The following is a 12,244-nucleotide window of genomic DNA, read 5'->3' as shown; positions in this document are numbered from 1 at the left end:
GTCATTCAGCAATGGAAGGAACTGTCTGCCTCATTCAGTCATGAAACAAACACTCAATCCTTGCAGGAAACAAGCAGGTGCCATTTGTCCAAGCTGTGGTAAAGGACTTCCTGTTCAGAATTGACCAGATGTCTTCTAAAGTCTTTATGTCTTTAAGCAATTTCAGCTTCCTTTTGCTTATTTTCTTTTTCTGTCTCTCTCCTAGGCCTGAAGGTGGATGAAGGGAGTTCTGGAAGTGTTTTGCCAGCTATATCGTCTCCCCCTGTTCCAGCTTCACCCTCATCTCCCCCTGCACTCAATGGGGAGCTGGAGCCATCTTTCTCTCCTAACTCTGAGCCTCAGATTGGACCTGAGGAGGCCATGGAGAGGCTACAGGTGGGAAATTGGAGCTTGTGAGGATTGAAGTCTGGGACTATAGTTCTCCATAGCCTGTGTTAAAGGGGAAGAAGGGATTCTAGAAGCAGTATTTGCCCCATGGTAAGTGAATGTCTCAGAATGTCCTGATCTCTCTCCATCTTTGCCCTGTAGGAGACAGAGAAGATTATAGCTGAGCTGAATGAGACCTGGGAGGAGAAGTTACGCAAGACAGAAGCCCTGAGGATGGAGAGGTATGAAAGGCAATAGAATGGAAGGGAATAGGGTTTAGGAGAGAAGATCGGGCCCTGCAGGGAAGGAGTTGTGATATGGATGAAAAAAGCAATATTTGGGCCAGAGTGATAGCACAGTGGTAGGGCATTTGCCTTGCGCGCGGCTGACCCAGGATGGACCTCGGTTCAATCCCTGGCATCCCATGTGGTTCCCAAGCCAGAAGTGATTTCTGAGCACATCGCCAGCAGTAACCCCTGAGTGTCAATGGGTGTGGCACAAAAAAAAAAAAAGAAAAAAAATATTACCTTTTGTTTGTTCTTAGAGAAGCATTGCTGGCTGAAATGGGAGTAGCTGTTCGGGAAGATGGGGGAACTGTGGGTGTCTTTTCTCCAAAGAAGGTAAGTGTGTATATTCGTATATTATTTTGAATTTTGTCTCCAATGCATGTATGCATGTATTACTAAAAAATAACTGTAAAACCCCTCTTAAAGGATTACTTGGGAATATATAGATATAAAGGAAGGGCTGAAGCAATACGATAGTGGGCGGAGGTTAAAATTCCTGAGTGCATATGGACAATGTCTTGGATTGGACGATCTAACTTGCCTGGAGCCTAGAGTTGGTCTTATGCCAGGAAACTTCAGGGGTAGGGTCTCTTTGTATTTAGGCCAAGGTTATTCCTTTCCATGCCTCTCATATTTTGGTGGGCCTATGCAAACAACAATTGCCACTCTAACACCGTTTTTACTGTGCTCCTTTGACTCTAATCCAAAAAAAAAACCCCTTAAAACTTGAGGTTAACTTAAGCTAATATGCATGTACATGGAAATGTAAAAAATACTATGCCTGTAATGTTTAAGGATTTACATAAGTTTTATGGCTTTAGATTGCCTTGTGTGCTGTTAAGAAATATTATGTATTACAATCTGGGGACTTGAGGGACAAAGTAATTGTACATGGATTCTGTTTTATTTATCTTAATGTTCTTAGGCTGAAAGTTCAAAGTTATCAGCAAGGGACTTCTTCTGAGAATTATGTTATGGGTGATTGTCCTTCCACTCACTGTAACTTTACCTTGTTCTCTTTCTTTGCATCTTTATTCTCATAATTAAAATAAAAAAAAATTGAGGGGGTGGAAAAAAAATTCCTGAGTGCAGAGATAGAAATAACATCTGAGCATCACTGGGTATGGCCTAAAAAGCAAAAAAAAAAAAAAAAAAAAAAAAAGACTGTAAAGAGAAAAAGGGAATAAAGAAGTTTGTGCTATACTGTAGGATGCTGATTGTAAATACTATGAGAAGTTTTTTTTTTGTTTTGTTTTTGGGCCACACCCGGTGTTGCTCAGGGATTACTCCTGGCTGTCTGCTCAGAAATAGCTCCTGGCAGGCATGGGGGACCATATGGGACACCGGGATTCGAAGCAACCACCTTTGGTCCTGGATCGGCTGCTTGCAAGGCAAACCCGCTGTGCTATCTCTCCGGGCCCTACTATGAGAAGTTTTAAGAGGGAGCTATCAACACAATCTGGGGATACTTGAAAACACTTTTCTTGGGGAAAATGCTTTGGAAAGTTGTAATTGTAAAATGGATGTGATTTTGGGAATCCAGAGAGGAACAGGAAGAACATTAGGCCACAGGATAGTGTCAGCTGAGTGGGCATATCAGCTGATAGGTGCTGCCACCTATAAGAGTAGAGTAGTAGGTGTTTGGTGAGGAAGCAGGGCAAGAGTGATTAGGCTCAGTTGGAAGCAGGAATGATACTCAAACTCTTTTAACAATCCGAATGGTCTAAGTACTAGCCAATCAGAATGGCTGCTGTCTGTGGACAGCCAGTACAGCTCTGCTGGCACTTAATGATCAAGGGATGATGTGGGAGCAGAAACTTTGAGTAAAGTGTGAGTAAAGCAGGAACTTCCAGTTCCACAAGGGAGCTCTGTCTAGTTCTCCCACACCTGTCTGGTTCATGGTATGAAGAAATCACAATAGGATCAGGCCCTTAGTCAGATATGCTGTGCTCAGAGCCAGACAGGGTCACTGGGGGTGGTTTATTGGAGGTGTGGGGTTATTAGAAGAAAGCTTTTTTTGATATCCTGAGATCAGTGCCATCTGGGAGTTTGAACAAGTAGTGATCAGTGAACAAAGATCTCAAAAGAAGAGAGGGATTTTATCTTGTCTGAGACAGAGTGCGCTTGAGAGTGAGCAAAAGAGTGAGAGAGGGCCTGGAGAGATAGCACAGCGGTGTTTACCTTGCAAGCAGCCGATCCAGGACCAAAGGTGGTTGGTTCGAATCCCGGTGTCCCATATGGTCCCCCATGCCTGCCAGGAGCTATTTCTGAGCAGACAGCCAGGAGTAACCCCTGAGTAACGCCAGGTGTGGCCCAAAAAACCAAAAAAAAAAAAAAAAAAAAAGAGAGAGAGAGAGAGAGCTCACACATAAGACAGAGTAAAAGAACAATATTAAGAGAGTGAATGAGGGGCCGGAGAGATAGTATGGAGGTAAGGCGTTTGCCTTTCATGTAGGAGGTCATCGGTTCGAATCCCGGCATCCCATATGGTTCCCCGTGCCTGCCAGGAGCAATTTCTGAGCCTGGAGCCAGGAATAACCCCTGAGCACTGCCAGATGTGACCCAAAAACCACACACACACACAAAAAAAAAGAGTGAATGAGAGAAAGAGTAAAGGGAGAGTGAGAGAGAGGAAGAGAAAAGAGAAGAGAAGAGAAGAGAAGAGAAGAGAAGAGAAGAGAAAGAACAATGGTTTTGGCTTCCAGTTTCTGGGGTGAGGTGTACATGACGAGGCATTATCCTATACTTACAGGATTGGAGATCTGGTAGATGAAAGTGTTTCTTTGGAGAGCTCACACTACACAGCAGTACTACCTACTAAAGAAAGGGTTTTGAATTTTTCTTGTAGAGAACATTAAAATTGTACTTAAAAGGTTGTTAGGTAGAGGGGACATTTTGTTATTTTACACCCTCATCTTTCCTTCCCAGGGGCAAGCCTATTATCACTTCTTGATGTGTTTGTTCTTCTAGAAGTAGTCTGCCTGCACAGGCATATGTTATGTATAATTATCCACAGATGCATTCTCACAGTGGGTTAGTGGCTCTATGCCTTCAGTTTTAGCATATAATAATGTAGCAGAGTTCTGCCTGTTCTTTTTCCTGGCATCAGAACCTTTTACAGATGTAGAATAATTTAGCACTTATTTATTGTCAGTTTGTTTATGACTATAAACTGTTATCTATGATATATAATGTATATCTTACCATTTCCTACTGATGGTCATTTAGATCTTTTGTTTGTTTTTCTTTTGTTACTGTAAACTACTATATTTTTTTGTGAGCGAGAAAGTTTTTATTGATATTTTTATTTTTGTGTTTTTTTTTTGTTTTGTTTTTTGGGCCACACCTGGTGATGCTCAGGGGTTACTCCTGACTATGCACTCAGAAATCGTTCCTGGCTTGGTGGACCACATGGGACACAGGGGATCAAACCGAGGTCTGTCCTGGGTCAGCCATGTTGCAAGGCAAGCGCCCTACCACTGTGCTACCTCTCCAGCCCCAGAAAGTTCTTATTGAAACTTAATTAGATGTGTTAACATATATGCTTTTAGATGCATTAGCATTCCAGGGGATAAAGGAGGGAGATAAGGAATATATGCATGGGGACAGGGATGAAGGGAGGACAACACTGCTGGTGGAAAGGCCCTCATTTATTGTCACCGTGTACCTTAAATATCACTGTGTAAGATTTGCTGTTGTGTACCTTAAAAAAAAAAAGAAACTTAGATGTGAGGGGAGAGAAAGGGAGAAGTACATGTTTGAGAGAGAACACAGGCTTCTTCAGATTGGAAATAAACAAGGAGACAGAGACATGTAAGATGCATAAACAAAGGAGAACAGGAATTTGAGGAGAAATCCTACTATAAATAATATTCCCATGAATAATCTTATAAAGAAGTCTGTTATTTGTAGAAAAACTTCCTAGACATGCTCAGAAGGGAAAATTTAGTGTCAAATGGCAGGCATATAAAATTTTTATTTGTTGAGGGTGGAGAGATCATACCTAGGGTAAGATACTTGCCTTGTACAAACCCAACCTGGTGTCAATCTTCGGCATCTTATGCACCACCAGGAGAAATTTCTGAGTGTAGAGCAGGGAATAAATTCTGAGCATTACTGGGTGTGACCCAAAGCTTGAAAATAAATAAAATTTTGTTTGTGAAGCTAGAGGCATAAAATTATTTTTATTTGTTGGATTTTGGATCATACCCAGTTGTGTTCAGGGCTTTATCCCTGGCTCTGTTCTCTGGGATCACTCCGGGAGGGTTCAGGGGGCTATAGAGAGTTGCTGGGGATTGAACCTGGGTTGGCTGCATGTAAGCCCTATTCACTGTGCTGTCTCTCTGGCTCTAGAAGCCCTTACTTTCTAAAACCACCCCTAGCCCCATCCCTACTCTGCAAGGCATAAGACGTCTCAAAAAGTTGCTTTTGGAGCCCGGAGAGATAGCACAGCGGTGTTTGCCTTGTAAGCAGCCAATCCAGGACCAAAGGTGGTTGGTTCAAATCCCAATGTCCCATATGGTCCCCCGTGCCTGCCAGGAGCTATTTCTGAGCAGACAGCCAGGAGTAACCCCTAAGTATCACCGGGTGTGGCTCCAAAACAAAAAACAAACAAAAAAAAAAGTTGCTTTTGGGGGGTGCTTGGAGCTTTTCTTTGAGGATGGGGGTTGGGCCACATCTGCCAGCGCTCAGGAGTTACTATTGGTTCTGTGCTCAGAAATTAGTCCTGGTAGGTTCAGGAACCATATGGGATGTCCAGGATTCAACCTGGGTTCATCCCGGGTTAGCCGTGTGCAAGGCAAATGCCCTACTGCTGTACTGTCACTACAGCGCTGCTTGGAGCTTTCCTTTTTTTTTTTTTGTTTTTTGTTTTTTGTTTTTTGTTTTTTTTTTTTTTTTGGGGGCCACACCCGGCGGTGCTCAGGGATTACTCCTGGCTGTCTGCTCAGAAATAGCTCCTGGCAGGCATGGGGGACCATATGGGACACCGGGATTCAAACCAACCACCTTAGGTCCTGGATCAGCTGCTTGCAAGGCAAACACCACTGTGCTATCTCTCCGGGCCCTTTTTTTTTTTAATTATTTATTTTTATTTTATTTTATTTTATTTGGAGCTTTCTTTATAGTGATTGAGATGGGAGGATGGGCATGATAACCAACTCGACTCTGGCTTCCCTTCCCCCCATCTTGGCCTAAACAGCTTCCTGCTTATCTACTTGACGTATTAGGCTTGTAGGTAAGGTTTCATTGGAACAAAGGGTTCCAGGACTCAACAGACATTGAAAAACACTGCTCTGAATCATGTCCCTACTTTCCAGGGGTAGATCACTTTCTGTTTCCTGACCCATCAATTTTTGCAAGGTCTGACACTGCAGTTGTAGAGAAGGGGATATAAGCATCTCTTGGCAAAGAGTAAATGTTGCAGCACTGATTATTGAGGTGCCAGGATAGAGGAGCAGACACATAGATACACACTGCATTCATGCCATAACAGACATAGCTCAAGGATCACTTTTTGGGGATCCCCCAAAATTACAAGGCCTCAGGTACTAGCTTTCTCCCTTACCTCACGAGGCTTTTATTCATGCCTCTAATTTTATTCAGTTTTCTTTTTTGGGGGATGTGTGTGTTTTTTGGGGGGGTCACACCCTGTGATGCTCAGGGATTAGTCCTGGCTATGTGCTCAGAAATTGCTCCTGGCTTGGGGGACCGTATGGGACACCAGGGATAGAACCCAGGTCTGTCCTGGGTCAGCTATGTGCAAGGCAAAATGCCCTACCCCTGCACTATCATGCCAGCCCCTCAATTTTCTCTTTATTTTATTTATTTATTTTTTTAGGGTCACACCTGGCAGCGCTCAGGGGTTACTTCTGGCTCTGTGCTCAGAAATCGCTCCTGGCAGGCTCAGGGGACCATATGGGATGCCGGGATTCGAACCACCGTCCTTCTGCATGAAAGGCAAACGCCTTACCTCCATGCTTTCTCTCCAGCCCCAATTTTCTTTTATTTGAAATAGTCTTCCTTCTGTGTGTCTATGTCCTCATACTAAAAGATAAACTGTCAGGCTACTTTTTGATCAAGTCCTCTTGACCCCATTGAGCTTTTTTGGTGTAAACATGTCCTCCTTATCTTCAAAGACCAGCTAGCAGGTGTGAGATACTGTGTTTTTTGTTTTATTTTGGGGCCACTTTCAGTGCTGCTCAGGGTACTCACTTCTAGTGCTTCAAGGTCACTCCAGCAGTGCTTGATGGATTATATAATCAGTATCAGATCAACTCTAGAATTCTTATATGCAGTTTTGTGTGAGCTCGCATAGGATACAGTGGCATTTAACACCTGGGAAATGAATGAATGAATAAGCTAATAAGAAAGAACATGATAGGGCTGGAGCCATAGCACAGTGGTGGGGCATTTGCCTTGAATGTGGTTGACCCAGGACAGACCCGAGTTCAATTCCCCTGAGCCTGCTAGGAGAGATTCCTGAGCGCAGAGCCAGGAGTAACCTCTGAGCCACTCTGGGTGTGCCCCCCCCCAAGAAAAATATAAAAGAACATGATAAGATCAGAATCTACTATGACTAATTGTGAAGCATTCTTTGCTGCTTCTAAGAGTATCTCTGCACTAACTCAACTTTTTTTTTTTTTTGATTTTTGGTTCACTCCTGGCTATGTGCTCAGAAATTACTTCTGGCTAGGGGGACCATATGGGATGCTGGGGATCAAACCAGGTCTGTCCTGGATCCGCTGCATGCAAGGCAAACGTCCTACCGCTGCACTGTTGCGCCGACCCCGTTTTTCTTCTTTAAAAGATGTTTTTTGGTTTGTGGGACACTCAGGGATCACTCCTGGCGGTACTTATAGGGTGCTTGATTTCAAACCCAGGTAGGTCTTGTGCAAGGCAAATGCCTGACCTGCTGTACTATTGCTTCAGCCTCATAACTCATCTTTGTGACCTGCATAGGAGCTTACCAGGATCTTGAACATAGAAAGACCACAGTATAGGGCTGGAGTGGTAGTACAAGGGCGTTTGCCTTGCACTTAGCTGAACCAGGACAGATGCAGGTTCCATCCTTGGCATCCCAAATGGTCCTCCGAGCCAGGGGCGTTTTCTGAGCAGAGAGCTAGGAGTAACCCCTGAGTGCCGCCGAGTGTGGCCCAATAAACAAACACAAATACAACAAAAATTAGACCATAATATATACTTGGTGAAATGGAGACAGGAGATTTTGTTTCGGGTTGGATGGTATAGGAAAGATTGTGAAAGAAGTGGCATTTGAGACAGACTGTAAGAACTTGAAGGAAGTGAATGATTTTGACATGTGGGTGTTAGATGGGGCCAGACTAAGGCTGTTCCAGGCAAGGGAACTTGGTGAGCAGCTCCAGGCTCTCTCTGGTAATCAGGGCTGTGAAAGATCTGCTTCTAAAAGGAGTGCTTAAGTTGACTACTGAGCATTAGCAGAAAAGGGAAAAGAACAGAATCCAGAGAGGGGGTTGAATTGGTAGGCTAGTGTCCTGTCATGGAAAGGTCGGGGCTCTAGCATACAAGACAAGCTCAATGTTAGGTGGATATGGGAGCCGTCTGGAGAAGTTTGGGTGGAAATATATAACCTAGCCATGGTGCAGTGTGAGCAGGAAGCCGGGAGATTCGAAGAGATGGCAGGAAGTCAGGCAGGCCTGTGACAGAGTGTACAGAGGGCACAGACAGATGTGTACTGAGACTACAGCCTGTCAGGAGAAAGACTTACCACTTGGCAGCCAGTGGTAAAAAGGGGGTGTAGAGGGAACAGGCTTGTGTGCTGCCAAAGCCACGTGCTTGGAGTGGGCGTGGGTGTCAGAGAAATAGAACTTAGGAAAATGTGCTTTGGGTGAAGGGAGTGGGTTGGGTTTTTATCACAGAGAAGCGTAAGGATCAGCCAGGTGTGTGGTGGGATAGGTTTAGTCAGGCAGGTCTAATGAGGACAGGCATGGACAGCTGCTGGCTAGAAGGGAGGCAGCTTAGGGACAAGCAGTGATTAGGAAAGAGTGAGCATTCTGTTAAGAAGTGAATTTGACTTATTTCCTTTTTATTCTTTTTTTTTTTTTTTTTTTGGTTTTTGGGCCACACCCATTTGACGCTCAGGGGTTACTCCTCCTATGTGCTCAGAAATCGCCCCTGGCTTGGGAGGACCATATGGGATGCTGGGGGATCGAATCTCGGTCTGTCCTACTCTAGCGCTTGCAAGGCAGACACCTTACCTCTAGCGCCACCTTCCTGGCCCCTTTATTCTTTTTTATTTTTGGTGCTATTTGTAAACATTATTTAAAGAAAATACATCACATAGTTGACATAGATGATCATAATACATTTGTTTCCAGATAAGTGAAGGCAAAGTCATTAAAAAAAAAAAGGAAAGAAAGAAAAAAGAATAAGTACCTTAGCAAGCTAACTTGTGAAAATTAGTATATCACTAGTGAAGTCATTAATACAATAGCAGAGGTTTAGTAAACTCTTGTTATATGTCCAGTCTGTTAACTTGGGGTGTTCCTTTAGGGATGATACCATCAAACAAATGAAGTTGTCCATAAACTCAGAGCTATGATACTTAGAATTTTAGGGGTATATGCTCAGCTGCAGGGCCTCTGGAAGAAGGTCTGGTTTGAGTATGAAGACTATTTGTGGCAGCCTGGTTACAGCTGCCAGGCTTTCCCAGAAGAAATTGGTACTCTTTTTAGGGGCTCTGCCTACTGATTCTAGGACTCTGCTATTCCTACACAAGGAGGTATAGGGGATCAGATTCAGGACAGGGGCATGGGATATAGCTCAAGGGGTTAGAATGGATACTTTTTCTGCATGGTTCCTCAGACATTGCTAGGAGCACAGAGATGAAAGAAGTCCCTGAACACCACTGGGGTGTGGCCCCAAACTGAACAAAGCAAAAACTCAGTGCCTCACATATGCTAGGTATGTGCTGTACCACTTGAGTTATCTCCCTGGCATCTAAGTTATTTCCCTTTGAATTGAATTGAACAGACATTTTAAAATTTTATAGGGGCCGGAGAGATAGCATGGAGGTAAGGCATTTGCCTTTTATGCAGGAGGTCATTGGTTCGAATCTCGGAGTCCCATATGGTCCCCCATGCCTGCCAGGAGCAATTTCTGAGCCTGGAGCCAGGAATAACCCCTGAGCACTGCCAGGTGTGACCCAAAAACCACAAAAAAAAAAAAAAAAAAAGATTAAAAAAAATTTTATTATAAAGGCAGTCTTTGCTGCTAAGAAATTTAAAATGGAATGGGAGGTAGGAATTACCAGCCCCCTATCCCAATCCCTTTTTTTTTGCTCTTTGGATACATTTTTTGGTTTTGTTTTGTTTCTTGGTCATACTGGCAATATTTGGGGGACATGCATGCAGTTACAGGAATTGAACCCAGGCCTCTTGCATGCAAAGCATGTATCCAGCTCTTTGAGTTTCCTCTCCAGCTCCTCTCCAGAAATAATTTGAGGAAAGAAAGGATGACAGCTGGGAAGAGACAAACACAGGGAAAATAGAGTGAAGGGCAAGGGTTTCTAAGATTTTGGGTCGGGGTAACTGCTGGTCCCCAGAGACACAGAGAAAGGTTGCTGACCTGGAGAGACATGAAAGTGTTTCTTTAACAACACAAAAGCGATTGATTTGTCAGCCCTTTGTGAGGGAGAAGAGAGTAGGTCAGACTGTTTTGAAGGTGAGTTGATTAAGTAGGAGCAGGTAGGGTGGGAAAGTTCCTAAAGAATTGGGGATTGGTCTGCTGACTACTCCCATTCCCGCACTTAGACTCCCCACCTGGTGAACCTGAATGAAGACCCCCTGATGTCTGAATGTCTGCTCTACCACATCAAAGATGGCATCACCAGGTAGCATTGGTTGGCATGTGGGATGTGGATATAGAGGGATGGTGGTTCCCTGTTCTGATATTCTTACTGGAGATAATGAGCTCTTTGGCAGATGACTCCATAGCTTCCTGAGAAGCTGCTGAGTCTGGCTGCTCAGTAGCAAACTTGTCACTGCTCACTACTTTGATTCGGGCCAGAGATTTTCTGAGACCAGCTGACCCAATGCTGTGGGGAATTACTGGGATAGAAGAGTTGGTGGAATACTCAACCAATGCAACCTGTTCCTAGCACCCATTGGTGAGACCCTCCCCATGGGATGAGGAGAAGGGAAATGTGCCTCAGCCATGTTATTGGGGAACATGTCTATATGACACTCATGATGAAGGTCAGTTGGCTTTGCTAGTTAATATGGAGCAATGTCTCTTAGGTCACCACCTGGGGTTAAAGGGGTGAGGGTGCCCCTTTCTTTCCCATCACAGGCATTTATATATGGTCTTTGGTGATTTTCATGAATAATGAGTGAATCTTCAGGGTAATATCAGTACTAAGGATGAAGTGTTGCCCAAGATTGGGAATGCCCATCCCTGACCAAGTTCCTCTTGCCCCTTTGCTCTGTTACACAGTAACTAAAGACATAGGCTTTGGGGCAGATCTATACTCATATCCCAGCTTTACCATAATTGGGCTGCATGATCTTGGGCCTAATTCTCTTCTTTGTCTATGAAATTAGAGTAATCATGTTTGGCCCATTGAGTGGATGAACTTGTGTTCAAAAGAAGCTTTACGAATGTCTGGATCATTAATGTTGACCCTTGCTTCACCAGGGTTGGCCAGGTAGATGTGGACATCAAGCTAACTGGGCAGTTTATTCGGGAGCAACACTGTCTGTTCCGAAGTATCCCTCAGCTGGATGGAGAAGGTAATGGCTGTGGGGGCAATGGAATGGCAAGTGGAATGGCTGAACTGAGGGAGAGAGTTCCCATGCTCTACTCCACACACTCGTACAGAGGCCTAGGGAGTGTGACTGGTTAAGAAGGGGTATATGTCTTCTCAGAAGGGCTTCATGAGTGGGGAAGAGTCTCAAATGCCTGACTGTAGATTCCCCCGGCACCCTTACCATTAAATGAATACAGACTACTGCAGTGGGCAGAGAGTGGTGGGGTCCCTTCAGCTGATCGAGAACTCTGAGCTTACTCAGAGGGTCAGCTTTTTATTTTTATTTGGGGGGGGGGTTGGGCCACAAGTAGCGATGCTCAAGGGCTAGTCTGGCTCTGTGCTCAGGAATTACTCCTGGCAGGGAAACATGGGAAGCTGGTGATGAAGCCTGGGTCAGCTACATGTAAGGCAAATACCCTACCTGCACTATTGCTTCAGTCCCAGTGTCAGTGGTTTTTTTTTTTTGGGGGGGGGTGTGTGTGTGGAAGTGGTGGTAGAACAAAGCAAAGTAGGTGTTTCAATCCTTTGAATCATCCTCTCAATCCAAGGTGAGATTTTGGTGAAGAGAAGATTCTACTCTTTTTTAAAAAGAAATTTATTGGGGTCGGAGAGATAGCATGGAGATAAAGCGTTTGTCTTGCATGCGGAAGGACGGTGGTTCGAATCCCAGCATCCCATATGGTCCCCCGAGCCCACCAGAAGCAATTTCTGAGTGTAGAGCCAGGAGTAACCCCTGAGCGCTGCCAAGTGTGACCCAAAAACAAAAACAAAAAAAATTGATTGAAACCACTGTAATTTACAAAGTTAA

General features: G+C 44.3%; 1 protein-coding gene across 1 annotated transcript in view; it reads left to right on the top strand.

Moving 5' to 3' along the window:
- Nucleotides 1-12,244, top strand: part of KIF1C (kinesin family member 1C) — a 32,762-nt gene that overhangs the window by 9,794 nt on the left and 10,724 nt on the right. Inside the window, exons 13-17 of the mRNA XM_049774301.1 lie at nt 206-375; nt 529-608; nt 911-986; nt 10,442-10,521; nt 11,325-11,419. Of these exons, the coding sequence (XP_049630258.1) occupies nt 206-375; nt 529-608; nt 911-986; nt 10,442-10,521; nt 11,325-11,419 (501 nt within the window). The remainder of the gene's footprint in view (nt 1-205; nt 376-528; nt 609-910; nt 987-10,441; nt 10,522-11,324; nt 11,420-12,244) is intronic.

Source organism: Suncus etruscus, chromosome 1 (assembly GCF_024139225.1).
Source record: "Suncus etruscus isolate mSunEtr1 chromosome 1, mSunEtr1.pri.cur, whole genome shotgun sequence".
NCBI classification, from domain to species: domain Eukaryota; kingdom Metazoa; phylum Chordata; class Mammalia; order Eulipotyphla; family Soricidae; genus Suncus; species Suncus etruscus.
Note: the sequence above shows the minus strand (reverse complement) of the source record. Positions and strands in the feature narration are given on the sequence as shown.